Raw genomic sequence first — 27,963 nt, 5'->3', positions numbered from 1 at the left:
CTGAGGGCGGGGGAGCGCGGACCCCACAAGGAGAAGGGCATGACAGTGCGCATGCGCGTTGGGAAGATGGCACCTGCAGCCGGCTCCGGGCGCCGCCGGCCAAGCTCTTGGGTGTTCTGGTGGGTCGTGGCGGCCACGGTGGGCCGGGTGGCCCTGGCCCTGACGGAGCGGTACCCTCCGCTCTCTCAGCTCCTGGCCGCCGAGTGGGGAGGGAGGAGGCACGCCGGGGAAGGAGGAGGAGCAGGAGGAGGATGTGGTGAGTGAGTCAGGAAGGGAGGGGAAGGGGGAAAGAGCATGGAGCCCAGGCCTGGGCAAACTTGGGCCTTCTCTCCAGGTGTTTTGGACTTCAGGTCCCACCATTCCTAACAGCCTCAGGAATGGTGGGACCTGAAGTCCAAAAACACCTGGAGAGAAGGCCCAAGTTTGCCCATGCTTGATCTAACCCATAGGAATGGTGGGACCTGAAGTCCAAAACACCTGGAGAGAAGGCCCAAGTTTGCCCATGCTTGATCTAACCCATAAAAAACACTTTGGGGTTTTAGTTTGCCTGACAATGAAAATATTTCCATTTCAGACTCTTCTTTTTTACGCTTCCACGAGCCAGACTGCGATCTACACGGATCTCTGTCCTGTGAATCCCTTCTTTCTCTCAATACTGAAAAACTTTTGGTATGTTTACCTCTTGCCGTAAACGGAAAGAATACCAATTTTGCTGTTTTTCTTAGCCAATGAATTTTATTGATGATAACAGAATTTGGTGTTAACATTCAAGGCCAACCCCAAATATATTATTATTATTATTATTATTATTTTACTTACACAAAACGTATTGTTCATATTGTCGAAGGCTTTCATGGCTGGAATCACTAGGTTCTTGTGGGTTTTTTTCGGGCTATATGGCCATGTTCTAGAGGCATTTCTCCTGACGTTTCGCCTGCATCTATGGCAAGCATCCTCTTGTGAAACACACAAACATGTGGACAATTTCAACAGAAAGGAGGAAACCATGAAAATGAACAAGATCTGGCTACCAGTATTAAAAAATTCTAAAATTGCAACAGCAAAAACAGCAGAGAGGAAACAGGCAGGGACATCTAATTACCTTTCAAGAAGAGTTTGCTCCAGGCACACTTAGCCCATTGTATGCTAATCAAGGTGGTCAGTTGAAATATTCACACCTAGCCCAACTGACAAAAGTCCTTTGTCTCACCCTGGTCATTCCACAGATATATAAACCCCTTTCCCAGTTCCAACAGACCTCACCTCTGAGGATGCTTGCCATAGATGCAGGCGAAACATCAGGAGAAATGCCTCTAGAACATGGCCATATAGCCCGAAAAAACCCACAAGAACCTATTGTTCGTATTGTTCAGAATGCAGCAGCCAAGTTACTCACAAGAACGCCCATGAAATGCTATATAACACCAGTGCTGCAAAATTTACATTGGCTTCCAACTGAGTACCGTGGCCTGTATAAGTTGCTAGTTCTGACCTTTAAAACTCTTTACGGCCAGGGTCCATCGAACCTTAGGGGACCGCCTCTCCTTCTCCCATCATCGGAGGTCGCAACGACCAGCCCAACGTGACTTACTCCATATACCGGGTCCTAGAGAAGTGCACTTGGAAAGGACCAGGCGCAGGGCTTTTTCTATTTCTGCCCCTGCCTTGTGGAATTCCTTGCCGCCCTACATGAGAGCCATGCGTGACTTAGGGCCTTTTACTCTCGCACTTAAGACCTGGCTTTTTACTAGAGCATTTGATCTCTTGTTAATTTTTAATTTTTGTATGTATCTATTTTATCTTTTATAATTTAGCTGTAAGTCGCCTAGAGCATTCTCGGATGGAGGGCGATTAATAAGTTATTAAATGATGATGATGATGAAAACACAGTATGTCACAGCAAATGAGATCTATATGCTGGATTTCGTATCACAAAGTCACAAGTTGAACACTTCCCAGGGGTCTAGGGCTGTGTGATGTATTTTTGAATGATGCGCGCAGATCCAAGTAAGGTGACCTTTTCAAGTAACAGACTGTGATTTTGTCAATGTCTAAAATTACAACAGCAAAACAACAGACAGGAAACAGTCAGGGACAACTAATCACCTCTCAACAAAAGATTGCCCCAAGCACCAAAAAGCCACACCAAACAACTGCCATCAAATGGTAATCAGGCCATCAAATGGTAATCAAGGTGATCAATAGAAACATTCATACCTAGCTCCAACAGACAAGAGTTCTTTGTCCCACCCTGGTCATTCCACAGATATATAAAACCCATTTTCCTAGTTCCAATAGACCTCACTACCTCTGAGGATGTTTGCCATAGATGCAGGTGAAACGTTAGGAGAGAATGCCTCTAGAACATGGCCATATAGCCTGAAAAAAACCTACAACCCAGTGATTCCTGCCATGAAAGCCTTCAACAATACTACTGGGACCACCTGTACTGGTTTATGCCAGAGCCTTTTTCAGTTTGATTTTGAGGTCCTTATAGCGGCTGAGTTTTTCCTGTTGTTTTTCCTCAATGCGACTGTTACCTGGTATGGCGACATCAATAATCCAAACTTTTTTTCTTTTCCACAATCGTGATGTCTGGTGTATTGTGTTCCAAAACTTTGTCAGTCTGGATTCAAAAGTCCCACAGGATTTTTGCATGTTACATTTTCCACGACCTTTGTGGGTTTATGATCCCACCAGTTCTTTACTCCTGGCAGGTGGTACTTATGACATAAGTTCCAATGAATCATTTGGGCCACAGAGTTGTGCCTCTGTTTGTAGTCCGTCTGTGCGATTTTCTTGCAACAGCTTAGGATATGGTCCATGGTTTCATCAGCTTCTTTGCAAAGTCTGCATTTTGGGTCATTATTATTATTATTATTATTATTATTATTATTCTACATTTATACCCTGCCCTTCTCACCCCAGGGGGGGACTCAGGGCTGCTTACAGACCATGGCATATAATGCCACACTACACATATAATAATAAACATGATATATCAATTTAAACAATTAGCACATCAATTTAAACATACGGTAAAAAACATGACATATCAATTGAACAATTCAAATATAAATACAATAAAAAGCTTAAAAGTAAACATTCAATCCCAGCCGAAGTGGGTTGATGACATATCAATTACACAATCAATGAAGCAACTCAATAAAAATACAACAAAACATCTTAAAAGTAAACATTTAATCCCAACCAAAGTGGATTGTTGGAATAAGTGGCCAGAAGCAGCAGGCAACAGGCGAGGGAACAGCGAAAATGAGCACTTGCACAGGTGTTCCAATATCTGGACGATGGGTGGCATGGCCATTAAAATATTTATTTTTATCCCACCTTTCTCCCATGGGTGGGACTCAAAGCAGCAAACAGTTATTAAAACGGCAGAAATTACATGACACAAAGCAAGCTAAAACTGATAAACAGATAACACAATTGCATAAACCATAGACAACAAAGTTAATAAAGACAACATGTACCACTAGAATTCTCTAGGCCTCAGGCTACTGAGGTCATCCATAAAAAATTATGTTAAAAATCCTAAAGCTCTGTCTGTTAAGGCTGTATATATGTTGTCAAGTCTGAGATAGTGTTCATTGATCTGCCTTATCTGTCACAGCCTGATCATTTCATATAGGCTATTGGGAAAGTCTTGCTTCCACAGGAAGGTTTTGAACTGTGCACAAAATGCCAGTAGAGAGGGGGGCGATCACATCTCTTTGGGAAGGTGCTACCACCAAGAAGACCCTCACGTTCCCACCAACCGGGCTTGTGATGGTGGTGGAACCGAGAGAAGGACCTCTCCTGATGAGCTTGTGTAGGCTGGTAGGAGGAGATGCAGTTTCCCAAGAAGGCTGGGCCGAACCATTTTTGCTGCCTGAATCAGAGCAGCAGATGGTATTCTCCACTCTTTTGTTGTATCCAAGGATAGTCTGTTTTGGCATCTTAGGCGAGTTAGTCCGCTGGTGCCCCTGCCTGTTAGGAATAGAAAACTTCTTTCAAGGATACCCCAAAGCACATTGGCTGATGTCTCACTGCCTAATGATATGGCTGCTCTATAATATAATAATAATAAAACTTTATTTCTAGACCATCCTCTCTCCCCGGAGGGACTCAGGGCAGTTTACATGTATAGTACAAAATAATGAAGAGTAACAACAGAAAATTTACAACAAAAGTAAGCATCAAAATAAAACAAAATCAAAAACAAGACATAAAAGCTAAATCATAAATAAACATTACAATGTACACCCTAAAAACAAATTATGAGGCGTTACATTAAAAATCGCTGACAATGGTGCTACATTTAAGACATACCATTACAGCCATCTAATACACGTAGATTAGCCAGCAGCCCTAATCCTCCTTTCAATATGCTAAAGTGCATAGGTACATTTTTAGAAGTTTCTTAAAGGAGAAGAGGGTGGGGACTCTTTTTATTTCTTTAGGGAGGGTGTTCTAGAGATGGGGAGCGATTACAGAGAAGGCCCCCTCTTTTGTTTCCACCAGCCAAGCTTGTGATGGGGATGAGACTGAGAGGAGGGCCTCCTCTGTGGACCGAAGTGCATGTGATGGTTTATACAGAGAGATGTGATTACACAAATAGCTTGGACCCAAACAATTTAGGAATTTACAGGTAATGACCAGCACTTTGTATTTAGCCCAGAATCTGACCGGCAACCAGTGGAGTTGTTGCAGCATGGGAGTCATCCTCTCACAATATGGCTCCAGTTAGAAAACTAGTGTATTGTTTATCCCCATAACCTAATTCTTAAATTATAGATCATCAGCATTATGCAAATCTCAACTTATTTGATTACTCCAATTATTTGAAGAGCATATACATTGCAATACTGAACAGAAACCAGCACCTTGAATGTCACTGAAACTGTACAAACTTGTTTCCTAAAACTAAGCGCGACTTCACACATATTATGGAAGATCAAGCCTTATCTTGTCTAGCACTAAATTTTGACAAGCCATGAATGTTGGACAAAATCCAATGAAAGTTAAGTTTTCAGACATGTTGGTTTCAGTTGTGGAGACACACGAATGCTTAAGCTCTTTTGCATTGAAATTGATACACCTGGAGTGGTTAGATGGGGTTGCTCCTTTGATTTTTATTTTGGTAATGTCAGTTTATATTATTAAATGTTTTTCCAGAGTCAAGCGAAATCACTTGCAGAACAAAAAAGATTTCCATTTGCTACTGATGATGACAGTACAAATGAAGAATTAGGTAAGTTGAGTAGTGATTATTGATCAGGAATGGGCAATACTTGATCTGCATTTCTCCACCCCACTTTCATTTTTTCTTGTATATTTTCTGATAAACTTGTCCTAGAGAAGCTGGAAAGAGACTTGTGATAGTAAAGTTTGACTAGTTAGGAAATTAGGTCTTGAAATTTGATTGTCAGTGCTCTGGCATCCCTGTTTAGTTTTATTAAGAATATTTTTATATATGTGATAAAACTGAAATTCATGGAAGCTTGTTTTAGTAACTTGTAGCACTATTTTGGCAGCTATCGCCTATGTGTTAATCAGCAGTGGCCTTTATGATGAAGCAATACAGCAGTTCTCAACAATGCTCCAGGTAATCTTTCACTCCTTTGCACCATTGGCATTTTATATTTCCATGATTGAATTTCCCTAAACAGGACACCTGCCTTTCTTGGAAAGAATGATGGAAGGGGCAAACTTCTCAGCTTATTTTCAGTGACTTAAGCACAGGAAAGAAAGTATCTGGGCATAATTCTGTTAGAGACCTCTCCATGCAGAAGTGTCCTTAGGCATGCAGATCATAGAATCATAGAGTTGTAATAGACCACAAGAGCCATCCAGTCCAACCCCCCTGCAATGCAGCAAAAGCACAAAGCACTCCCAACAGATGGCCATCCAGCCTTGGCTTAAAAATCTCTAGAGAAGACAACTCCACCATGTTTCAAGCTGGCATATTCCACTGTTGAACATTTCGTGCCATCAGGAAGTTCTTTCTAGTGTTCAGAGGAATCTGTTTCCCTGCAATTTGAATTGCTCTGTGTCCTTGTCTCCAGAGCAACAGAAAGTAAGCTTTTCCCCTCAACGTGACATTCCTTCAAATATTTAAACATGACTTTTGTCCCCTTCTCGCCCTTCTTTTTTTCCAAGCGAAACCTATCTATCTCCCTAAGCCTTTCTGATAGGGCTTGGTTTCCAGATCGTTGATAGTTTTGGTCACTCTTCCCTGAACACTTTTTAGCTTATCAATATCCTTTTTCAGTTGAGGTACCCAGAACTTGACACAGTATTCTTTTATAGGTATTCCCTTATCTGTGGTTTACTCAAAGCCTGTGTCGTTTATTGTGTGCCCTATGCCCCTGTTCAGAAGATTTCAGTTCACTTTCTGTCCCTGTGAGAATTGGATTTTGAAGAATTTGGTTTGTTGTAGAAACAAGGATTGATGATAAAGCTTCAGTGGAGACACCTTTCCCTCATGAGAACTCTTTCAGGAGTGAATTTCCCTTCCAAGGGGTAGATTTCCTCTCACTTCGTGTTGTTTCACTACAAGTCATTTGTAATTTGGATGTTTGTTACTTGGGGACTTCCTGTATATACCTATATTTTAAATACATGAGGTCTGAGCCTACAGCGTAACAAAGAAGTAGACCGAAATAAACAGTCACCATGAGGTAGGAAATAGGCTGCAGTTAATAAGAATAAAGAGTTGGAAAATAACAGTGCAAACAACTAAGGGATGTATGAATGCGCACATATCCAGGCAAACCATATCCAGGCAAACTGGCAAACCAGAGCAGTTTCCCCTATAAACAATGTCTCTGTCAAATTGTTGAATAAATTGCTCTTTAGACTTGTGCAGACACACTACGTGTAGAACACCTAAGCACACTTCTGAATTTTGTTGTTGTTTATTCATTCAGTTGCTTCCAACTCTTCGTGACCTCATGGACCAGCCCACGCCATAGCCCCCTGTCTGAATAGTTTGCGTAAATTTATTTGTGTAAAATAGTTTGTGTAAATATGGACTGGGGATGATGGCTTTTCAAGATGTAACATTTGCTATTAAAACAGAACCTTCTAAGATAACTTTTATTTTTCTCCAAATAGGAACAACCGGAGCTTGTTAGTGCAATTTATGGACGAGGGATAGCATATGGAAGGAAAGGGCTGCATGTGAGTATCATATTTGTGTCATATTACAATAAAATTTTAATATTTGAATAGCCAGAACTGAAGGGCACCAATTGGTTCAAGATATGTTTGGACTAACTGAAACATTTTGCTATGAACTTTGGTGATGCATATTTGTGACTGAGGCTGATATATAAACCACTGTTACTATATTTTGATATACTGTACTGTAAAATCTATGTCATATGTCCGCATATTTGAAAATGTGTTTTGAGCTGTATTTGAAGAATCAAAAGCTCATTATATTTAGTAGGCATAAATATCATGGTCAAAGCAATTTTATTCACTTGAAACTGTTCCATTTAAATTGTAGTGCTACTCTGATTAAGCTTGTGCTGTTGATTACATACATTATTTTCTATTTTTAAGGATAGAAAAAATGCAGAACTAGCATTGTTTGAGCTAAGCAGAGTAATTAGTCTGGCTCCAGATCACCCTGAAGTGTTTGAACAGCGAGCAGAGGTAACTTTTTTGAGTCTTTTAGATGACCTTCTGTTATCTATAATTAATTAAGTTATCTGTTTTTGTTTGCTAGTAGTTTCCCAGTTATTACCTGTTTTTTTCTTTCTTGAAAGTACTTTTAAAACAGGGGCAGGAAAAGCATGGCTCAAGTGTCACATGTGGCTACTGACCTTTGTGGCCCCCATTGTGCTACAGTTGGATTTCCCCCCCTTTTTGCTTGAAAATCATGCCAAGTTGCTGCAAACACAGCAGTTTGTTATTACTTCCCAGAGCACCCCCAACATCAATCCCTTTTAAAAACACTGTCCAAATTGATTGCCAGATAAACATGCCGAGTGTTTATTTAAAAAAAATTAATTTATTACATCTGGCCTGGCCATAAGGGTTTAAATTCTCTGTGTTATTGTTTATATGTGAGTTATATTAATTGTACTGTTTTATTTGCTTGCTGTTTTGTTTTTACTGATGTGTTGTTGGGCTTGGCCTCATGTAAGCCGCCCCGAGTCCCCTTGGAGAGATGGTGGCGGGGTATAAATAAAGTTTTTATTGTTGTTGTTGTTGTTGTTGTTATGTGTTACCACTTACTTATTTATTTACTTCATTTATACCCCGCCTTTCTCTACCTGCAAAGAACTCAAGGCAGCTTACAAACTCAGGCAAAAATTCAGTGCTGCATATAGACATAACAATAAAAATGTACCCTATCAGATTATAAAACAGTTAAAACATATGAGAAACTGAAACACATAGAACAATAAAACAGATTAAAAACATATAGTGCCGAGTCTTGATTTCATACTTATTAATTAATCCATAGTAATTATTCAGACTGTTTGGTCAAATTCTGTAATACCCTATTCTCTAAACACCTTCCGAATGTGCTTGTAAATGTGTCACTTGTACACATTTACAAGTTCTGGGGAACTAAATGTAGTTTGAAGTTAATTTCAATTAAAGTTGAATACCCAGTTCTTAATGCATTAAGGAAAAACATGGTTGTTTTCAGTAGGCTGTAGTGATCTTTGCAAAAGATTTAAGTCACATTTAATTAAAATGTTTTGTGAAGGAACTAAACAGCATAATTAAACCTGTGCTTGTAGTTCCCAGTCTTCAAAGAGAATGCAGATGTTTTGGGCTGTTATAACATCACGTGCTTATTAGAAGAAACACAAAGAGACTTGAAAGAAATTCCAGAAATTCTATTTCAAAACCTCCTTTATTTCTTCAGTCACTAAATGTTTGAAAGCATTAATTGGTGTTGGTGTGTTATTTAAAGATTAAAGAGGTATAATTAATTCCTGAATATTAATGTACAGCAGCTTCTGTACAGAGTGATGCATTTATTACATTATTTGGGGCTTCAATTAAAATTTAAAGATTTGTACATAAATCTTACATATTGTGATTTTGAATAGTCTAGAAAAAGGAAACATTGCTTTCATGTTCTTATTAGGCTAAAGTATTATCTTGAATGCACAGATATTGTCCCCTCTGGGTCGGATTGGTGAAGCACTGGCTGACCTCACTAAAGCTATTCAGCTAAAGCCATCAGCACGACTTTACCGGCATAGAGGTACTCTTTACTTCATATCTGAGGTTAGTTTCCAATTAGACACATCTAGTCATAGAGCTAGGGGAGTTTTCAAAGAAAAGGAGGGATGAAACATCAAGATCAGTAATTCCTAGACTGCCGTACTCCAAATGTTTGGGACTTCACCTCTCAGAATCGCTAATCATTGTTTAAAGTGGCTGAGTTTTCTAGGAGTCGGAGTACAAAATTTGGGGATCACTGGTCTAGATGTATTGGGAAAAGGTTTATCCAGGACCAGAGTGTTTCTTCAAGGAGCATTCATGAAAGCCAATTTTCATGCTATTTTTAAATCTCTGTGTTGAGACACTGCATTTTTTTTTCTGTGCATCTCCTTTCTTTCTTTGATTGGTGCCAGTTTTTTTTTTTGCTTGGTTCATTCTCAATGGTCCAATTGAAACCTACCACAATTCTGCTGAGAGTTAATGTACATGTCCTTTTAAATAGAATTGTTTGGGAGTTATTTATTTATTTATTTATTTTACAGTATTTATATTCTGCCCTTCTCACCCCGCAGGGGACTCAGGGTGGATCACAATAACTGGTACCTTCTGTTTAAACCAGCTTTCACCTGTGGTGCTTTATGACTCACTGGCCCATTTTCTTATAGGCATTAACTTTTTTCATCATGCATAAGAATAGACTGAACACATTGTCTACTGCAGAGTGGCCTTGTGCATACTCAGACATAAGCCCTATAGAATTGAATGTGTACTTAAATCTGAAATTAACATGTAATTAGACTGTTCTTCTTTCTTTTTTAATTTATGAAATGTTTGTGGAAGAGACAGTATGATTTGCGTGCAAAGAATTTGTCTTGTCTTTGTGAGTCAGATCTAACACTTTTGTGTAATAAAAGTTTTTTTGTGTGTGAAATAGGACTATACAACAGCTCAGGAAGATTTTCAGAACTCACTTGAATTGAACAGAAACCAGCCTATAGCCATGCTCTACAAAGGTTTAACATTTTTTCACAGAGGGCTTCTAAAGGTAATTATTTTCGAATGATTGTGGAATTCCATGTTTATACAATGCTTAATGCTGGGATAGTAGAGTCTGCTTCATGAACCTATTTTGCTTTGCCAGACCAGTATTTTTCCAGTGACTCAGAATTATTTTCACTAATGATATGATGGATTGAATTTCAGGCCTTGCTTTTTTGTGTAGAAAGCACATGCTATATTATTGAACCGTGTCCCCTGATAAATGTTTGTCACTGGCTTGATTGTTGTGTGCCTTCAAGTTGCTTCTGACTTACAGCAATAATAAGGCAAAATTCTCACAGGTTTTTCTAGGCAAGATTTGTTTAGAAGTGGTTTGCTATTGCCTTCTCTGAGGCTGAGAGAGTGTGACTTATCAGAGGTCACCCAGTGAGTTTCACAAACCTTTTTCATTTCTGGTGCCCACTGCTTGACTAACCAAGACATGATGCAGGTTTTCCATGAAAAATTTACCGGATTCTTCTTAAATCTCACGAGAAGTATTTGATCTCAATAAACTAACAATAATTACCAATTGTGCTTCAAACAGGAGGCTATTGAGTCATTCAAAGAAGCCCTGAAGCAGAAAGCAGATTTTGTAGATGCATATAAAAGTCTGGGGCAGGCCTATCGGTAAGTAACTTCAAAATTCTTTAATTCAGTATGAATTTGCAAAGTCAGTTCACAAGTTGAGATATATATAGAATGTGGTTTTCAACCACACTGCATTACACTGACCTGATCAGTTTCTCAGATAACGTATCAGTTTATGTTTAAAACTTTTATATCATGAATTTACAACTTACTTTCAATAGTTTAATGTGGAGTTATGGTTTAAGATTATTGTATTGTAGAAATATTCTTTGTCACCTGATAGGTTCTCCCCCATTATGAACATCTTGAGTTTTTTAATTGATAATGCATCTGGAGTAAGCTCCACTGAAATAAGTAGATCTCATTTAATATACATGATTCCAGTTGAAAAAACTGAAAATGTACTGATTGGTTTATACAATAATGAATTTTAGCACCTATGTAACTTACTTGTTGCTTTTTGCTGTTCATTTGACACTTGTGTTTGATGTTAGAGAGCTCGGTAACTTTGAAGCTGCTACAGAAAACTTCCAGAAGGCATTGATGCTAAATCAGAACCATGTTCAGACCATACAGCTTGGGGGAATGATGCTTTATCATCATGGAAGCCCAGATGAAGCTCTTAAGAACTTTAAGGTGAGCACTGGTGCATTTGGGGTCCACTCCAACCTTTATATTGTATCGTTTAATATTTATTTTCAAATAGTTTTTATGTATTGAGTCTCCTTTGGGAGAGATAAAGTATCAATAAATATAATAATAATAAATTATAACCAGTCAAGAACCAACATTGATGGTAGTGAATAGAAAACTGCTTAAAGTGCAAACGACAAAAAGTGAATCCCGTAAAAATACAATGCGGAGCAGAAGAGGAAACTGGCAAAAGAACTGGCAAAAAAAACTGGCAAAACTCTCCACGGACAGTTCCTGGGGAAAATTGAGAGCAAAATTGACAAAGAAAAAACATGGCTGTGGCTCATAAATGACATTTTTAAAAAGGAGACAGAGGGCCTGATTCTTGCAGCTCAAGAACAGGCAATTAGAATAAATGCCATCAAAGCCAGAATTGAAAAGTTGACAGATCCCAAATGTGGACTCTGCAAGGAAGCAGACAAAATGACAGATCACATTCTCAGCTGCTGCAAGAAGATCACGCAGACAGACTACAAGCAGAGGCATAACACCGTTGCTCAGATGATTCATTGCAACTTGTGCCACAGATACCATCTGCCTGTGACAAAGAACTGGTAGAATCACAAACCTGAAAATGTTATAGAAAATGAAAATGTCAAACTACTCTGGTACGTCTGAATTCAGACTGACAAGAGTTTTGAAGCATAATATTCCTGACCTCACAATTGTGTTAAAAAACAAAGTATGGATCGTTGATGTTGCAATCCCAGGCGACAGCAGGATTGAAGAGAAACAACTGGAAAAGCTGACATGATATAAGGATTTAAAGCTGGAACTGCAAAGACTCTGGCACAAGCCAGTAAAGGTGGTCCCAGTGGTGATTGGCACACTGGGTGCAGTACCTAAAGACCTTGGCCTGCACTTAAACACAATCGGCACTGACAAAATTACCATTTGCCAGCTGCAGAAGGCGACCTTACTGTTCATTGCTAATGAAAACACTCTTTTATAGGAAATACTAAGAAATGTATTGTAGCATAAGCTTTAATGGACCAGACTTCACTTTATTAGGTGCATGAAATATTATTTTTGGTGATGAAATAGCATATTCTGAAGCAGAAAAGGATTCAATACAACATTGCCAGTATAATTATGTCTTTGTGTTAAATGGTAGGGTTATTCACTTCTTTTTGTTCTGTCTCAAAAAAAAAAAGGTTAATATTATAGATTTTTGAAGGAGCAGAAACAAACAAACAATTGAAACATTGTCTAAATGAGACTTGAGACCTCTGTTTAGTAAATTGTGTTTAGTCAACACAATTCTGCTGATTAATCATGAAATGCAAGATTGTTCAATGAAATTCTTTGGTATTTTTAGAAAAAAATTCTCCAGGAGGTGTGTAATTTTTTATTATTCAGTGCCATTCTGTGGTGAATACCACACTGCTTTAGCTTTCAATCTCTAGTTTTAGAGGGGAATTAGACCAATTCATGATGGAACAAGTTTATTTTTTTTATTTTATTATAACTTAATGGTGTCCCTGTGTCCCAAGGCAGTACCAGAATGAGCTATTGCTGTCCTGCCCCTCTATGGGGCGTTCCAAAAGACCTGCCTCCCCAAAGCTAGGAACAGCATACTCCTCCTCCTCCTCCTCCTCCTCTATTTCTTCTTTTGTTTATTTATACCCTGCTTTTTCTCTCCACAAAGGAGACTCAAAGCGGTAAATGGACACCTGGTTGAAACAATCAGGATTGTATTTATGCTATTGAGATGAAAATTGTCTGAGCAAGCCTGTCTTTCGTTTGTAGAAGTCATAATCCTGAATTATTTGTAAAAGATTGGCTTTTGCTTACTAGGTGGACAGAAAGCTGTTTAAAATAGGTTTTAGGAAACAGCTCCATTTCTCTTGGTTGTCTCTGTGTTTTTTTAAAAAAATCTGATATTTAAACAAGTATTATGGAAGTGGGAATAATGTGACCTTATTGTCAGTATAGTGTTGAGAAAGGATGGGAGTGGTTGTTTGGCAACATTTGGAGTGCCACATTATTGCCTCCTTAAGACATTCAATCTCTTTTGTTATCTCTCTCCACACCCTACCCCCCAATATTTTCTAGAGATGTCTGCAACTTGAGCCATATAATGAAGTGTGTCAGTATATGAAAGGCCTCAGTCATGTTGCTATGGGGCAGTTTTATGAAGGAATCAAAGCTCAAACTAAGGCTATGCTAAATGACCCTTTGCCTGGTCAGAAAGCTAGTACAGAATACTTAAAAGTAAAATACCTCCGAGGTAAGTTGCAGCTAACTAAATATTCCTTGACTTATGTTCAGTTGCATACAGTTAGGCACCATGATTGTGAACATCTTTTTTAAAAAAAGCTTATGCCTTTTGCTTTTGCCTCTGAAGTTTGGTATATATCATCTCGAAGTATAAGCCGAAAAATAACTTGAGATTTCTTAAACAAACATGGACAGTAGGTTCTTGTAGGTTTTTTCAGGCTATAGGACCATGTTCCAGAGGCATTTCTCCTGACGTTTCGCCTGCATCTATGGCAAGCATCCTCACTACCTCTGAGGATGCTTGCCATAGATGCAGGCGAAACGTCAGGAGAAATGCCTCTGGAACATGGCCCTATAGCCCGAAAAAACCTACAAGAACCTAGTGATTCCAGCCATAAAAGCCTTCGACAATACATTAAACATGGACAGCTTTTTAGACTTGTTAATCATGTTAATTTTTAATGCCAACAATTAGATAGATAGATAGATAGATAGATAGATAGATAATTGGACTATTTTCTGTGTGTTTGTTTTTAAGAATAAGTATATAGCAATGTATGAATTCTCCTTATATTAGTAAAATTATTTTAGGGGTAAAGATAATGAGCCATCACTACTCATTTTTTGTTGCTGCATACTGCATTTCCCCTGAATATACCCTTCTACCTTTTGTTTTAGGCTTGATGTATTTTTTTTCCTTAATAAAAATTGAATTTATGCGGTTGTCCATATATACCCTGATAGATCTTTTATATTTTGACAATGAGAAAAGTATGATTTAGGAAAGGAAGGTATTGCTGTAGTCTTGGGGAAACAGGAAATTTCAATGGCTGCAGTGGTGCAAGTAGGATCAAATATTGAGGGAAATGATTGGAATGTACTCAGGAAGACATAAACTTGTTTGTTGTGTAACACATTGTGCAACTGTAAATCATTTGCTGGATAGGAATATCTAGAAGTGATACATAAATGGTGAAATATATGGATACTGTTAATTATACTTACATATAACATTTTGTTGGGGACCTTGAGTGTTGGTGTATAGAAAAAAACACTTATTTTTGTTTCCTTCGCAGAGTATTCTCGCTATTTGCATGCACACCTTGATACCCCACTTACAGAATACAATATAGACATGGATCTTCCTGGAAAGTTTAAGGATCACTGGGCAAAAAATCTTCCATTTCTTATAGAAGATTATGAAGAACAGCCAGGACTGCAACCTCATATAAAGTGAGTAAAATACAAGTATTTGAGTCTTCTGTGCTGAGAATGTTTAAAAGAATAAAAGAAGAAACCATGAAAATGAACAAAATCTGGCTACCAGTATTAAAAAATTCTAAAATTGCAACAGCAAAAACAGCAGAGAGAAAAACAGGCAGGGACATCTAATCACCTTTCAAGAAGAGTTTGCTCCAGGCACAGTCAGCCCATTGTATGCTAATCAAGGTGGTCAGTTGAAAGATTCACACCTAGCCCAACTTACAAAAGCCCTTTGTCTCACCCTGGTCATTCCACAGATATATAAACCCCTTTTTTCCCAGTTTCCAGCAGACCTCACCTCTGAGGATGCTTGCCATAGATGCAGGCGAAACGTCAGGAGAAATGCCTCTAGAACATGGCCATATAGCCCGAAAAAACCCACAAGAACTGAGTTTAAAAGAATAGTCTTGAAACCATCTGTTTTGGCTAGCCATGTAAGCAGATTCATATTTTTACTGTCTAAAAGTTTGGAAAAAGTATTTCAAATGTACATCTAGCCTGACTATTGAATGCAACTGTTCTTGGCTTTTCTTTGTGGTAAATTAGAGTTTTATGGTATATATAGTGGGCAAGTAATACTATCTCAGCCTCAGAGGAAGGCAAAGGCAAATCTCCCTCTAAATAAATCTTGCCAAGAAAACTCCATGATAGATTTGCCAAAGACAGCAATGATTCAAAGGCATAAAACAACAAATTCCCTTATTATTTAACATCAGAGTTTTGTTCATGTTTTAAAGGGATGTGGTGCTTCAGAAATTTGAAAACTATAAACCTGAAATGCAAGAGATGATCTGTATAGCTGATCACCTGGGGTCGCTAACACAATATGAGATGCCTGGATTTCTTCCAAACAAGAGAATACATAGAGGTAGGTATGCTGGGAAAAGTTTATCTTAATAATGAGGAAAACTGTACTGTTGCTCTGACTAAACATGGATATTTTAAGCAAAGCTGCAAGACATGCTTGCTTTAGACTTGTAGTTCAACTCCTTAATTAATTAAGCAAAAATCCTTATTTTCACAAGCTTTCATTTATCACAGTGTGCACAAACTTCATGAGACAGCAACCACCCTGATAATATTAAATAGCCATATTTTATGTTGTCATTCACTTCATTGCATCTTTTAATATAGATCGCCGTCCTTGCACACTTCATTGGAGAAATTTAGTCTTTTAGGGAGTTTAGAATAAAGTTATCTTAGGGGAAATCTGGTGTGTTTTAAAACATGAAGTATAAATATGAATAGTCTTTGGTGGTAACCTGCTGTGTTTTTTTTTTAGCAATGGGTCTGGCTGTGCTAGAAGTAATGCAAGCTCTACAGCGAACATGGGTGAACTCAAAAGTACGGATGAATGGGAAAACCAGGCTGATGCAGTGGAGAGACATGTTTGACATTGCTGTGAAATGGAGAAGGTAATAAAGAAGGCAATTTGTTGAATGAATTTTGTCAATTATCAGTAGTGTGAGGGATAAACTGTGGATTATGTATTACAGTATTGAAAGGCTTCAACTGTTGCCTAATTAAAGCACAGCCATCATAGATTGAGGGGATTAGGAATATACATCCCTGTGGTCCCTCAGTATTTCTGTTTATTGCATTTTACAAAAGGCATTGTAGGGTTGAAAAAGAACATAATTAAGAGAACTGAGCAAATTCTCTGTTAAGAAAGTTTACAACATCTAGAACATTTTACCTTAGGGAAAAGATATAAGTCAAGATGGATGTGACAGAGATTTAGAAAACAGCACAGGGAAAATGGATAAGGAGAAATATTTCGCTCTTTGTTATGAATACTAGAATCCTGAGTCACGCAATGCAGCATGATGGATGGGAAAGGAATCTGCATTTATACAATTAATGGTGTCTCTTTTGCAGGATAGCTGACCCAGATCAGCCAGTACTATGGTTAGACCAAATGCCAGCTCAAAGTCGTAGCAGAGGCTTTAATAATCACATCAATCTAATCAGGTATGGCTCTGTAGTAACACTGGTTTTCATTAGAGGTTGTGCCAGAATTGTATATTTTGAAATTGCAACATTTGTGTCAAAGAATCTGTTTATGTTTTTTGTAAATCTTGGCCTGTAACATTTTCTTCTAGCATTGAATAATGCCTGCTTTGCACATTGTAAACAAATTATAGCCTCCTTTTGTCATGGAGTATAGAATCATAGAGCTGAAAGAGACCACAAGGGCCATCCCATCCAAGTCCCTGCTATGCAGCAACATAGTCAAAGCACACACCCCTCCAGAAAATGTCAAATAATAAGTCTCAAAATAGAGGCTTTTGAACTGTGGTGTTGGAGGAAAGTTCTGAGAGTGACTTGGACCGCGAGAAGACCCAACCAGTCCATCCTCCAGGAACTAAAGTCCGACTGCTCATTGGAGCGAAGGATAGTAGAGGCAAAGATGAAGTACTTTGCCCACATCATGAGAAGAAAAGAAAGCTTAGAGAAGACAATTATACTGGGGAAAATGGAAGGAAAAAGGAAGAAGGGCCGACCATCCATCCAAGATGGACCGATGGCATCATTGAAGTGACTGGATTGACCTTGAAGCAGGTGGTGACGGCCGACAGGGAGCTCTGGTGTGGGCTGGTCCATGAAGTCATGAAGAGTCGGAAACAACTGAACTAATGAACAACAAAAGAGCCTCAAAATAGTGTTCAGACTGGAGGCTTAGTACAGACTTTTCAAGGTGATTAGTTGTAGTGAACATTCATAGCCATTATCAGTGTTCGTCACAATCAGTAATTACAAGTGCAAGGGACTGTGTCCACAAGTACAGGCCTAATCCGTATGTGATTATGCTAAATTCAAAGTAAATCTGTACATTGAACTATAGTTGGAATGCTCTGTATGAAGCAGATGTGTGTTGAGCAAAGTGTGTCCTCCAGTGTTGTAGATGTCCTTACATTGGAAATGTTCAAATGTTATCACAGTATTCACTATCCCATTTTTAAAACGTTCATCTTTACAGGGGGCAGGTGATTAACATGAGATACATTGAATATTTTGAAAAGATGCTTCATTTTGTCAAAGAAAGAATCCTTGTTTATCACAGGTAAAAAACTATTCCTTGTATTGTTCATATGGAATGTTTAAATATTTATATGCCATCCCAAGAACTGTCAGCTAATGTTACAAATTGTGTCTACAACTTTTTATAATCTAAATAAGCTGAAGGCAAGTTTACCTAAACACCCAGAGGTTAGGTTGCAACATCCCCACCACACAAAAACAAGAAAAGCCAAAATCATATTAGTTGTTAACTAAGAATCTCACAGGTCTTTCAGGTGGTAAAACTTCATACTATTTTCAGCTCTAAATGTGCTTGTACAGGTCATTCTTTAAATAAACGTTAAAGCCTAATTTCAGAGGATCTAGAAAAGAATAAGCAGCCAAAGTAGCTGGTGCAAAATGGATGTAGCAGGAATTATGTCTGCTGCCTTCAGCAGTTTTGATACTTTTTTTGTTAAATACAACTCTACAAATAGAGACTTATCACAGTAAACATTATGTGTGGATCAGAATAATCTGCAATCAGATTTTAGCTACAGTTTTTGTATGAACCAATTAAAAGCCCCGTTGGAAGCTAAAAAGTTGTTTGTTCCTCTTTGTCAATCAGAAAATTCAAGGTGTGTTTGCTGAAAACAAAGTAATTGTATCTTTTCAGAAATGCACAGGAGTTGAAGGGAGGTTAGAGGGCATGAGCCTAAGAACAAGGGTCATGTAGACTGGTCATTGTAGAACTAAGCTAAGATTCAGTATTGCACCTGAATGCAGACATTAAATAAATTATGTAGCTTATGTCGGCTAAAGAATATATGCTTCATTTAAAAATAATAACCTTTGTATGTTGTTAATGTAAAAGTAGGACCAAGTAAAGATATTGTATGTAAGTGGTTTTAACTTATTTTAGTGCAAATAACCACAAAGAACTGTTGGAAGTTCGAGAAGCACTGGAACAAGTTCATAAAGTGGAAGATCTTCTCCCCATCATGAAGGTAATATTCTGTGCCTTATTTCAGCTCCAAATCATGTTTAGTAGCATCAGAGGCAAAATTGTGAAAGCATAGTGGTGAAAAAACTGGAGATGCGAAGCAGTCTATAAGATTTTACCAGGCATTAATACCCTTTATAAAAACCCTTTCCAGCATCATAACAAAGGGTTATGCTTGGACATTACGGTAGTTTACAAGACAGAAGAAAAAGAAGATACATATCCTGCTGCACCCATTTCCTGTGTAATGCTTAAAGTGAGAAGCATCTGGTTTACCTCCAGAGCATTTTGATGGTACCAGATTGGAGAATAGGATCTTTCACATCTCACTGGAGTATGTGTTTGCCACTTAGGGCCTCTGGTGTTATATAATGGGGGCGTGGGGGTGGGCAAAGTGCAGTCCTTGTGACGACAAGTGCAACCTCTGAAATGCAGCAGAAACTTCCCAAGGTCTCCAGACTCAAAGTTAAAAAAAACAACAAACCATCAATTTTAGTGGATTTTGTGCTTCAGGATTGGCCCCAAATACCTAAAACCAGCTACAAATGTGATGGTCTACTTTTCCCATGCATACAGAACCTCTCAAAAGAAAAGAAAAGAAGAACCACCCTAGTTCAAAATTAACCAAAATGGCAATCAGAAGTCCAACATGCCAAATGTGACAAAGCACAAATATAAGCATATGCATTGATTTTCCTAAGTCTTCTAAGAACATATGTATTTTTAAAGTAGACTCTGTGCATATAAACACAGAGGATAGCCATACTGAGTTTAACAGGGTTTATTCCTCAAAAACTGTATACTGGAATGCAGCATCAATTTTAGTGAAGGGAAAGGTGAGGTATAATTCTTGTTCTTCAGGTAACTTCTCAGTTACAAAAACTACTTCTAAAGTTAGTAAATGAACATTTATATGGTGGAACATTTGCTGTTGTTATAAGTAGCCCTCTAAATAATATAGGGGGAGATTTTCAAATGTAATAAATGAAATGTGAAGGGGGGGGGGGGGGGGATAGATTTAAAGTTACTATTTTAAACCAGAATAGAAGGCATGAGTGATGTACTGATTTCCAAAATGCTTGGGACGAAAAGTTTTTTGGATTTTGGAATTCCTGTTTTTGCATATATGTAAAATATTTTGGAGATGTGACCCAAGTTTAAACATGAAATTCATTTATGTTTCATATACATCTTATACACATAGCCTGAAGGTGATTTTATACAACATTTATAAAATTAATTTTGTCCATGAAGGAAAATTTGTGTACAGGGGACCTATCAGAAAACAAAGACATCAGCATCTCACCAGACTTAAAGATTTTTAGATGTCAGGTGTTGCGATCTATTTTATAAAGAGTAGCAATAAATTTTTCTGGGCTTTATACATTGGTCTAGTTTATCTATTCCTCATAACCAAGAACCCTTTCTTTAATTATATTGCATAAAATCAAATGTATAATTAGTGTGGGATCAAGGGGGTTACAAAACATAATTTTGATAATTTTGGTTTTCTTAGAATGAATTGTAGTGTTAAGATAAGGGAGAACTCTATATTCCCATTCCCTAGTATAGCACTTATTGAGTGCTGTTGCAATTTGTGGGTGGTAGTTAGCAAAATATACAGGCAGCTCCCACATTATGAAAAGAAAAGGTTCTCTAGGTTTATTTTTAAGTTGAATTTATATGTAAGTTGGAACAGATAAATTTTAAAGTGTAACTCCAGCCACCTTTGGATAGCATAGGGAAGGGTCAGCAACCTGTGGTGTTTGTTTTGCTCTCTGTGCCCTTGTTCAGAAGATTTCCCTTCACTTTTTTTCCCTGTTAGGAGTGAATTACCATATCTAGGGATAGACTTCTCTCACTTCCTGTTGTCTCACTCCATTCTTAACTATGAGTCATTTGTAAGTTGAATGTTTGTAACTTGGGGACTTCCTCTATCTATCTATCTATCTATCTATCTATCTATCTCCCCTGTATAAATGCATAGTGTGTGTGTATATACACAGACACACATATACCGTATGTATAGAGAGAGAAAGAGAGGGAGAAAGAGATTTTTCTGTGTAAATTACTGACTGGAGGAAGCATGGCATGGCCTAGTTATAAATATCATGGAAGACTTTTCTATGTGGAGAACTTTGGAAATTCGATCTAAGGCTGCATTCAACCCTATAACCACAAGGTGCTAATCCCTTTTTTGGAGTGATTCTATCTAAATGTGGCAGTTTCTCTGTTCTTTTGAAGCCCAGCAGTGAAAAGAAAAATATACCCATGTAATATTACCATAACCAGATCTCACCTGAAGAAAATAAACTGCATGGTTTCTAGAATGTTGTCATCTCAGCTGTATAAGGAATGCTGAAATGGTTTTAAATGTACTTGTAATATATGTTAAAGGTCAATATTCTTGTCCATTTGTTGGTGATTTGAAAGCAGCTTAGCAGCAAAACAAGAGATGGATTCACTGTCAACACCAAAGTCCCAAGCCTCGAAGATCCAGGAAAAGAATATGACGGATTTACTATTACCATAACAGGAGATAAGTATGTTGAGCTTTCATTCTATGTCATCTACCTGTAGGCAAAAAAGAGATGCTTACCAGCCATTTATACATCTATCTCTTTTTAAAGATATATGTGAGTGTGCAAGTAACCGACTTTATCTACTATTAATAGCTCTGTTAAATATGTTTTGAATATTATTTTTGAATCTTGGTGTTTCGATTCTAAAGAGAAATAATTAGTTATGCTGAATCCATTGCCGATTGAAGTAGCAGTTGTTGGTATCATTTACTCTACTTGTTGTCTGTTTTGCATAACTATATGCTTATTATTTTTTCAGGATTGGGAACATTTTGTTTTCAGTTGAAACACAGACAACAGAGGAAAGAACACAACAATATCATGCAGAAATTGATGCTCTTTATAAAGACTTAACTGCCAAAGGGAAAATACTTGTGTCATCTACAGAACCTGGAGCAGAGGTTTGTGTATTTATTATTTTAAAAACCAAAACAGAAATAACGTGCAATCTGTTCCAGAAACTCAAAAGGACTTTAGGCTCTGTTTCCCCCTAAAATCTATTCCCTATTCAGCTTGTCAAACTGTTTGAAACAAGAAAGTCAAAGGCTCGTGATAATATTGAATTGGGTCAACTACTAAGCAGTTTTTTTTGTTTCTGCCATAACTTGCATATTATTAAATACATTAATTAAGATTATAAAAATAGTTGGATCCCATAAGCAAACTTCTATTTGTGGGAACTTTGGATCCAGCTCATTATAAAAAACAGGTTTTTTTTTTTCTAGGTATGTGTGTAGCAGTCTAAAGCCTAGCTAAATGTAAATATAATATTGGAACTATAAGTTCCAAATCTCCCACAAAAATTAATGGCAGCTTAAACATACAACAGTATTGTAAGTTAGAGAACTTATAGAACCTCTATTCTTCATGACAAAAAGTATTTGCATTATGACAAGAAATAGCATATAATTTAGATAAAGTATAGTCTTAAAAAACTGGATGGAAAAGGGCTTTTTATGGTTTATCTTAATGCTAATAGCACCTTTATGCTTTTTCATGTTTAATGAAGAAAATTAGAGGTACCAGAATGTTATTTGATAAAAATCATGTAAACATTTACATTAATTCCACCTATCAGACCTCATAAGATAGATGTGTGCAGTTTGTATGAATATTTCCTTTTTTAGATGTTACATCTGTGCTTTTATTCGACTTAGGAATCTGATGCTGTGTGCAGTCTAATCCTCTCACTTGCATACTACTTCTATAATTTAATGCCTCTGTCCAGGGGATCAAGGTTAGTATCTTTCTTCATAGGTAATTTTGTGTCTGTTTACATTCTGCACATGGTAGTTATCTGTAACTGTGAGCTAGCTTGTTTTCCCCTTCTTCCCATTTCTTAACATTCAACTCAAAAACTGCTTGTCATATTTATTGTGGTTATAATTTTTATGAGAAAATGGTTGAACAACAGAATACTGTTTCCTGTCTGAGATGGTAAAGCTTTGTTTTGGTCTGCAATCTTTTCACATCAGCCCAAATGTGCATAGCAGAAGTCAAGTATGGGCAAGGAATAGATGGTATAATTAATGAAAAGTGCAAAGAAAAAACCCTGTATGTGGTTGAATAACAGTTATTCTGCCCAAGATGTCAGAACTTATTTTGTTCCCAATTGTTCCAAGCGAAAGGATCTGTTACTGAAAAAAGGTGAGGTGGGGGGGGGGGGCGGGGAGATGTGTTGACTTTTGTTCTTCATGTCATGGATTTCTTAGGAGTCAAATCTCTCTTTCTTCCCTCATTTCTCTTTCCCATTTCAATAATCTTACTCTTCTTATTTCATAGCATGCCCTTTTTTAGAACGGCAGTGCATAACTAGTAGGGTTAGCTGGCAGTGCCAAAGCAGGCTGCACTCTTTTTGCACTTTCAGCATGCTACGTTTTTATATTTGGCACAGGAATGGGTAGTGGAGGACAACAGTGATAAGTTCTTCCATTGGCAATTCCCTTCACTTTTGTGTTTGTATCTATAAAATGTATGTTGATGCTTCAGAACATCACAGGATGCTTTGTAGTGATTCTGCTTTTGTTCTTCTTGCTTTCTAGTGTAGTGGCTTATTCAGTCATCATGGGGGCACTGATGGCAAGTGGAAAAGAAGTTTCTGGAAAAATTCCCAAAGGAAAGGTATGATCTGCATAAAATACATAGAAATGTAGGTGAAAGCAGGTTCTGGCATTAGATAACATCCAAGTTATTATGCATCTCACATAATGCTTCACAAAGTATAACATGAGACTGATTAAGATGGAAGTAAAGCAAAGTTCCTGTAAGTTTCTTGGGAGGCATGTTTTTTCTCTGAAACAGATTGGAAAGCCCTAGCAAAATAGCTGAATGAGTCTACAGACTTATTTGCATTTACATAGAATTAAATCCCCTAGAACTCTTTGAGATGTACTTGCAAGTAAATATATATAGGATTGCATTGCGGCCGTCCCCCGTCAGTCCTTCTGCAGTATTTAATGGCATAGCATGTCATGCTGTAAGCACTTGGGAATGCCTCAGTAATATTTCACCTTTTGCTAGAAATGATGTAAAATCATTTTGGAAAATGAACTAGGAATGACTAAGACGATGGAACGGTTGAGGTTTTGAACAAGAAGACATAGTTTTTATAATTTCTATTATTCATTGCTTTTATGGTTTTTAAATGTATTGTGATGTTTTTGCTTTTTATTGATGTATGTATTTTTATATATGGCATCTAATTGTTGCCAACTTGTATGTCACCTTCAGGCTGATATGGGCGGAATACAAATGTTGTAAATAAATTAATAAATAGAACATGCCCTATGTTTAAATGAGCACAGAAGCTCCTGTGAGTACAGTATGACACTATTTTGTTTTTACTATCAGTTGACATGTCCAGTTTTAAACCAAATGGTGTTGGTACCTTGAAACAGAAGTTAGTTAATTGCTTACAATTAAAATGCATTTCCTTCCACAATTATATTAGAAGATTTGACTCTGCACTATTATCCTGCAATTTGTTAAAGTAGCACCCAGGGTGAGACAGACAGAAGGTACACATGAGCCGCACTGTTTTTTCAACTCACACCATTATATATCTTTGATAGTGCTATATGTGTCAGTATGCTTAGGTAGCTCAGGGAGTTACATTTTAAAATAGGGGTTTAAAGTTGGGGTTTTTTTTCATGTCAGGAGCGACAAGTCACTTCTGGTGTGAGAGAATAGGGGTTTAAAGTAACTGTTTATGTGTTCTAGCTGGTGGATTTTGAAGCCATGATTGCACCTGGCTCAGAGGCCTTCAGTAAAGTCGCAAAAGATTGGCTGAATCTAAAAAGGTAAAAAATAAACTCTTATTCATTATGCTTTTATATATATAAATTATCTGTATCCCACCTCCATCTCCATTGTGTGATTTATGCTATCGTGTGTCCTAGGAAACTGCTTTGCATTGCAGTTCTTCCTTTTCAATCTATAGTCTTCTTGTGAGATCACTCAAATGAAGTAGAATGTTAAAACAACATAACAGCAGTGTTTTTAACACCATTCAATACTGTACTAATACGTTATATTTTTGCAAGTTGCTATGTCCTAAGAATTGAAGGTGCCAGCACAGGTTGAGTATCCCTTATCCAAAAAACAGAAGTGTTTCAGGTTTCTGGTATTTTCAGATTTTGGAAATTTTGACTTATATATAAGTAGCGTTGTCCATAAGTAGCATTTTCTTTGTGGCTTTTTCTTTCCTTCATCCATTCCTGTCATACTTTTCCCTCCTTCTCTTTTTTCCCCTCCTTTCTTCCTTCCTTCCCTTCCTTCCTTCCATTCATCCATCCATCCATCTTCCCTCATACCTTTCACTTTCTTATTTATTTTCTTTCTCTACCTTTTTTTCTTCCCTTCCTCCTTTGTCCATTTTTCCCGTCCTTTCTCTTCCCTTTTTCTTTCTTTCCTTCTTTCTCCTCTTACTGCCTCTTTTTTTTCTTTTCTTTCGTTCGTTCCTTCGTTCCTTCTTTCCTTCCTTCCTATCCATCCCTTTCTTTTTCCTGTCCTTTTCCCTTCTTTGCTTTATTCCTTCCTCCTTTTCTCTTTATTTCTTTCCTCTCTTCTTATCCCTCATACACTCCCCCCTTCTCTCAAAACACTTCAATGGTGATGCTTTTCCCCCCTGAGAGGCTCTGAAGCATCTCCACTGTTTTTGTGAGGGCTCATCAGGTTTTATTTGCTCAGGTTGATGGCTCAACCACCTAAAAGGGAACACATTATTGGAAGCTAAACAGTCACACACTCTCAATCCCAGAACACAGTGCAGGCATACCCACTTTAAAATAGAAATCCTCATGAAATTACTTTTTTACTCATCTGGGGTGGACATCCCTGCTATGACCTTTAGAGCTGTGCTTTTGCCTCATAGCTAAGCAGCTTTGGACCCAGTCTGGATTTCAGTGGAAAACCAGCAGCTAACCCTGTCTATCTATATAATTACCCTATAAAGCAGGCATGGGCAAACTTCGTCCCTCCCTTCAAGTGTTTTGGACTTCAATTCCCACAATGCTTAGCAGTCGGTATGTTGTTAGGAATTGTGGGAGTTGAAGTCTAAAACACCTGGAGGGCCAAAGTTTGCCCATGCCTGATCTAAAGGCTCTTCCTGCTGATATCAGTGTCTAGGCCTCCTGAAAAGGCCTGTCTTAAAATGTATCCCTGGCAACTCTCTACTGCCCTCTTGCAGTTAGTTCTAAACACCTCAGACTCATTTGTTGGCAGTATAGATTGTTTTAAATGTTTGTGAGCAAGCAAAATGGTTGGGTTACTGAACTTCCAACCCTGCCAGTATTTTATACAGATCCATCAAGCCATGTAGAAGCCTTTGTAGTTCACACATACATACATACATACATACATAAAGGCAAAGGTTTTTCCCTGACAATAAGTCTAGTCGTGTCCAACTCTGGGGGTTGGTGTTCATATCCATTTCTAAGCCAAAGAGCGCAGACACCTCCAAGGTCATGTGGCCAGCATGACTGCATGGAGCACCGTTACCTTCCCGCCAGAGAGGTACCTATCGCTCTACTCACATTTGCATGTTTTCGAACTGCTACATTGACAGAAGCGAGGGCTAACAGCGGGAGCTAACGCTGTTCCCTGAATTTGAACCTGCAACCTTTTGGTTAGCAAGTTCAGCAGCTCAGCGCTTTAACCCACTGCGCCACCAGGAGTTCTGGTACATATATACATACAAAACTTTTATCTACAGACTAGCATATAGTGTATATACCTGGCATTGCCAGGGTGTCAGAGCAGCCATTACACACTGGTTTTATCCCTTCTTTCTCTTTCCCTCCCCCATACCTTTACCTCTTTCTCTTCCTTTCTTCCGTCCCTCTTTTTTCTTTATTCTCCCATTCCCTTCCTACTCCTTTCCTTTCCATTCATTCATTCATTCCTTCTCCCTTCTCCAGCTCTGAGAAGGCTAATGTCTCCATGGCAACATGGCTCTTTCCTGCCTTCCCTCCTTTTTCTTTCTTTCCCTCCCTCCTTGCCCTTCTTTTTATTTTTTTTCTCGTCTTCCCTCATACACACCACTTTTCTTTCCCAGTAACATCACAAAGGCCACTTCACCTAGCAACAGCCTTTGTGGTACAAATAGGGGGGCAGGGAGACATACTTTGATCTTTAGATAAATATATAAATAGGTAGATGAGACCCAAATCTAAATATTAAATTATTTATATTTCATACCCACCTTTTACACATATCCTGAAGGTCCTTTTTTAAAAACACATTCCAAGGGCAGGTGTGGAATTATCCACTTGAGTGTTATGTTGGCACTTGAAAATGTTTTAGAACTTTGGTGCATTTTGGGTTAAGAATGCTCGACCTTTATGTTTTTCTGAAAACAAAACCATTTTGTAGTCAAACATTTTCAGCAATTTGTAAGCAATGATAGAATTTTCCCCCAGTTTTTCAAGGAGGTTTTTCTAGATCTTCTGGATCATCTTGTCTCTAAACCAGCATTGATTCTGAATATGAATAGTGATATATCAAATGTTCTTGGAGTGAATAAAAAATGCAAAATGTTGATCTATAATATTTGTATTTTTCTTTTTCAGCATTTCACTTTCCTACAAGAGTCTTCCACTGATATCAGAATCCTTTCCAACGTTACGAACCATGATTGAAGTGCTAAGTACAGATTCATCTCATTGCCTGAAAAGGCTTTAGTTGCTATGTGACTTCTTACAATAAAGAGCAGTGATCCCTTCATTTGTATGCTGTTGTTATTTCTAACATAATAATGAAACAGTATCTTAGAATCATAGAGTTGGAAGAGACCACATGGGCCATCTAGTCCAACCCCCTGCAATGCCGGAAAAGCACAATCAAAGCACCAAGACAGATGGCAATCCAACCTCTGTTTAA

The 27,963-nt window shown here is 37.9% G+C and overlaps 1 protein-coding gene across 2 annotated transcripts; it reads left to right on the top strand.

The window, feature by feature from the left end:
* The first annotated feature begins 17 nt into the window (after nt 1–17).
* TTC13 (tetratricopeptide repeat domain 13) lies at nt 18–27,807 on the top strand. Of its 2 annotated transcripts, none has more exons than XM_060753793.2 (23): nt 18–256; nt 575–669; nt 5,176–5,251; nt 5,535–5,605; nt 7,117–7,182; nt 7,570–7,662; nt 9,142–9,258; nt 10,130–10,240; nt 10,781–10,863; nt 11,319–11,460; nt 13,573–13,747; nt 14,814–14,970; nt 15,738–15,868; nt 16,283–16,415; nt 16,879–16,971; nt 17,981–18,064; nt 18,923–19,007; nt 21,440–21,546; nt 21,845–21,986; nt 22,743–22,822; nt 23,628–23,706; nt 24,805–24,884; nt 27,654–27,807. In XM_060753793.2, exons 1-23 carry the CDS (start codon nt 40–42, stop codon nt 27,763–27,765), a joined length of 2,529 nt encoding a protein of 842 aa, XP_060609776.2. In that variant the 5' UTR covers nt 18–39; the 3' UTR covers nt 27,766–27,807. The 2 variants fall into 2 exon arrangements, with proteins under 2 accessions (XP_060609776.2, XP_060609775.2); XM_060753792.2 differs by having other exon boundaries at nt 21,437–21,546.
* Nucleotides 27,808–27,963: the final 156 nt, after the last annotated feature.

This window comes from Anolis sagrei, chromosome 1 (assembly GCF_037176765.1).
Source record: "Anolis sagrei isolate rAnoSag1 chromosome 1, rAnoSag1.mat, whole genome shotgun sequence".
NCBI lineage: Eukaryota > Metazoa > Chordata > Lepidosauria > Squamata > Dactyloidae > Anolis > Anolis sagrei.
The sequence above is the reverse complement of the archived record's forward strand: the minus strand, read 5'-3'. Positions and strand labels throughout refer to the sequence as shown.

Excerpts from the sequence above, each read along its gene's own strand:
- TTC13 (XM_060753792.2), top strand. The coding sequence starts at position 40 with ATGACAGTGCGCATGCGCGTTGGGAAGATGGCACCTGCAGCCGGCTCC. Across the intron at positions 14,971-15,737 it reads GGACTGCAACCTCATATAAA|GGATGTGGTGCTTCAGAAAT; the intron begins GTGAGTAAAATA and ends CATGTTTTAAAG. Across the intron at positions 18,065-18,922 it reads AGAATCCTTGTTTATCACAG|TGCAAATAACCACAAAGAAC; the intron begins GTAAAAAACTAT and ends AACTTATTTTAG.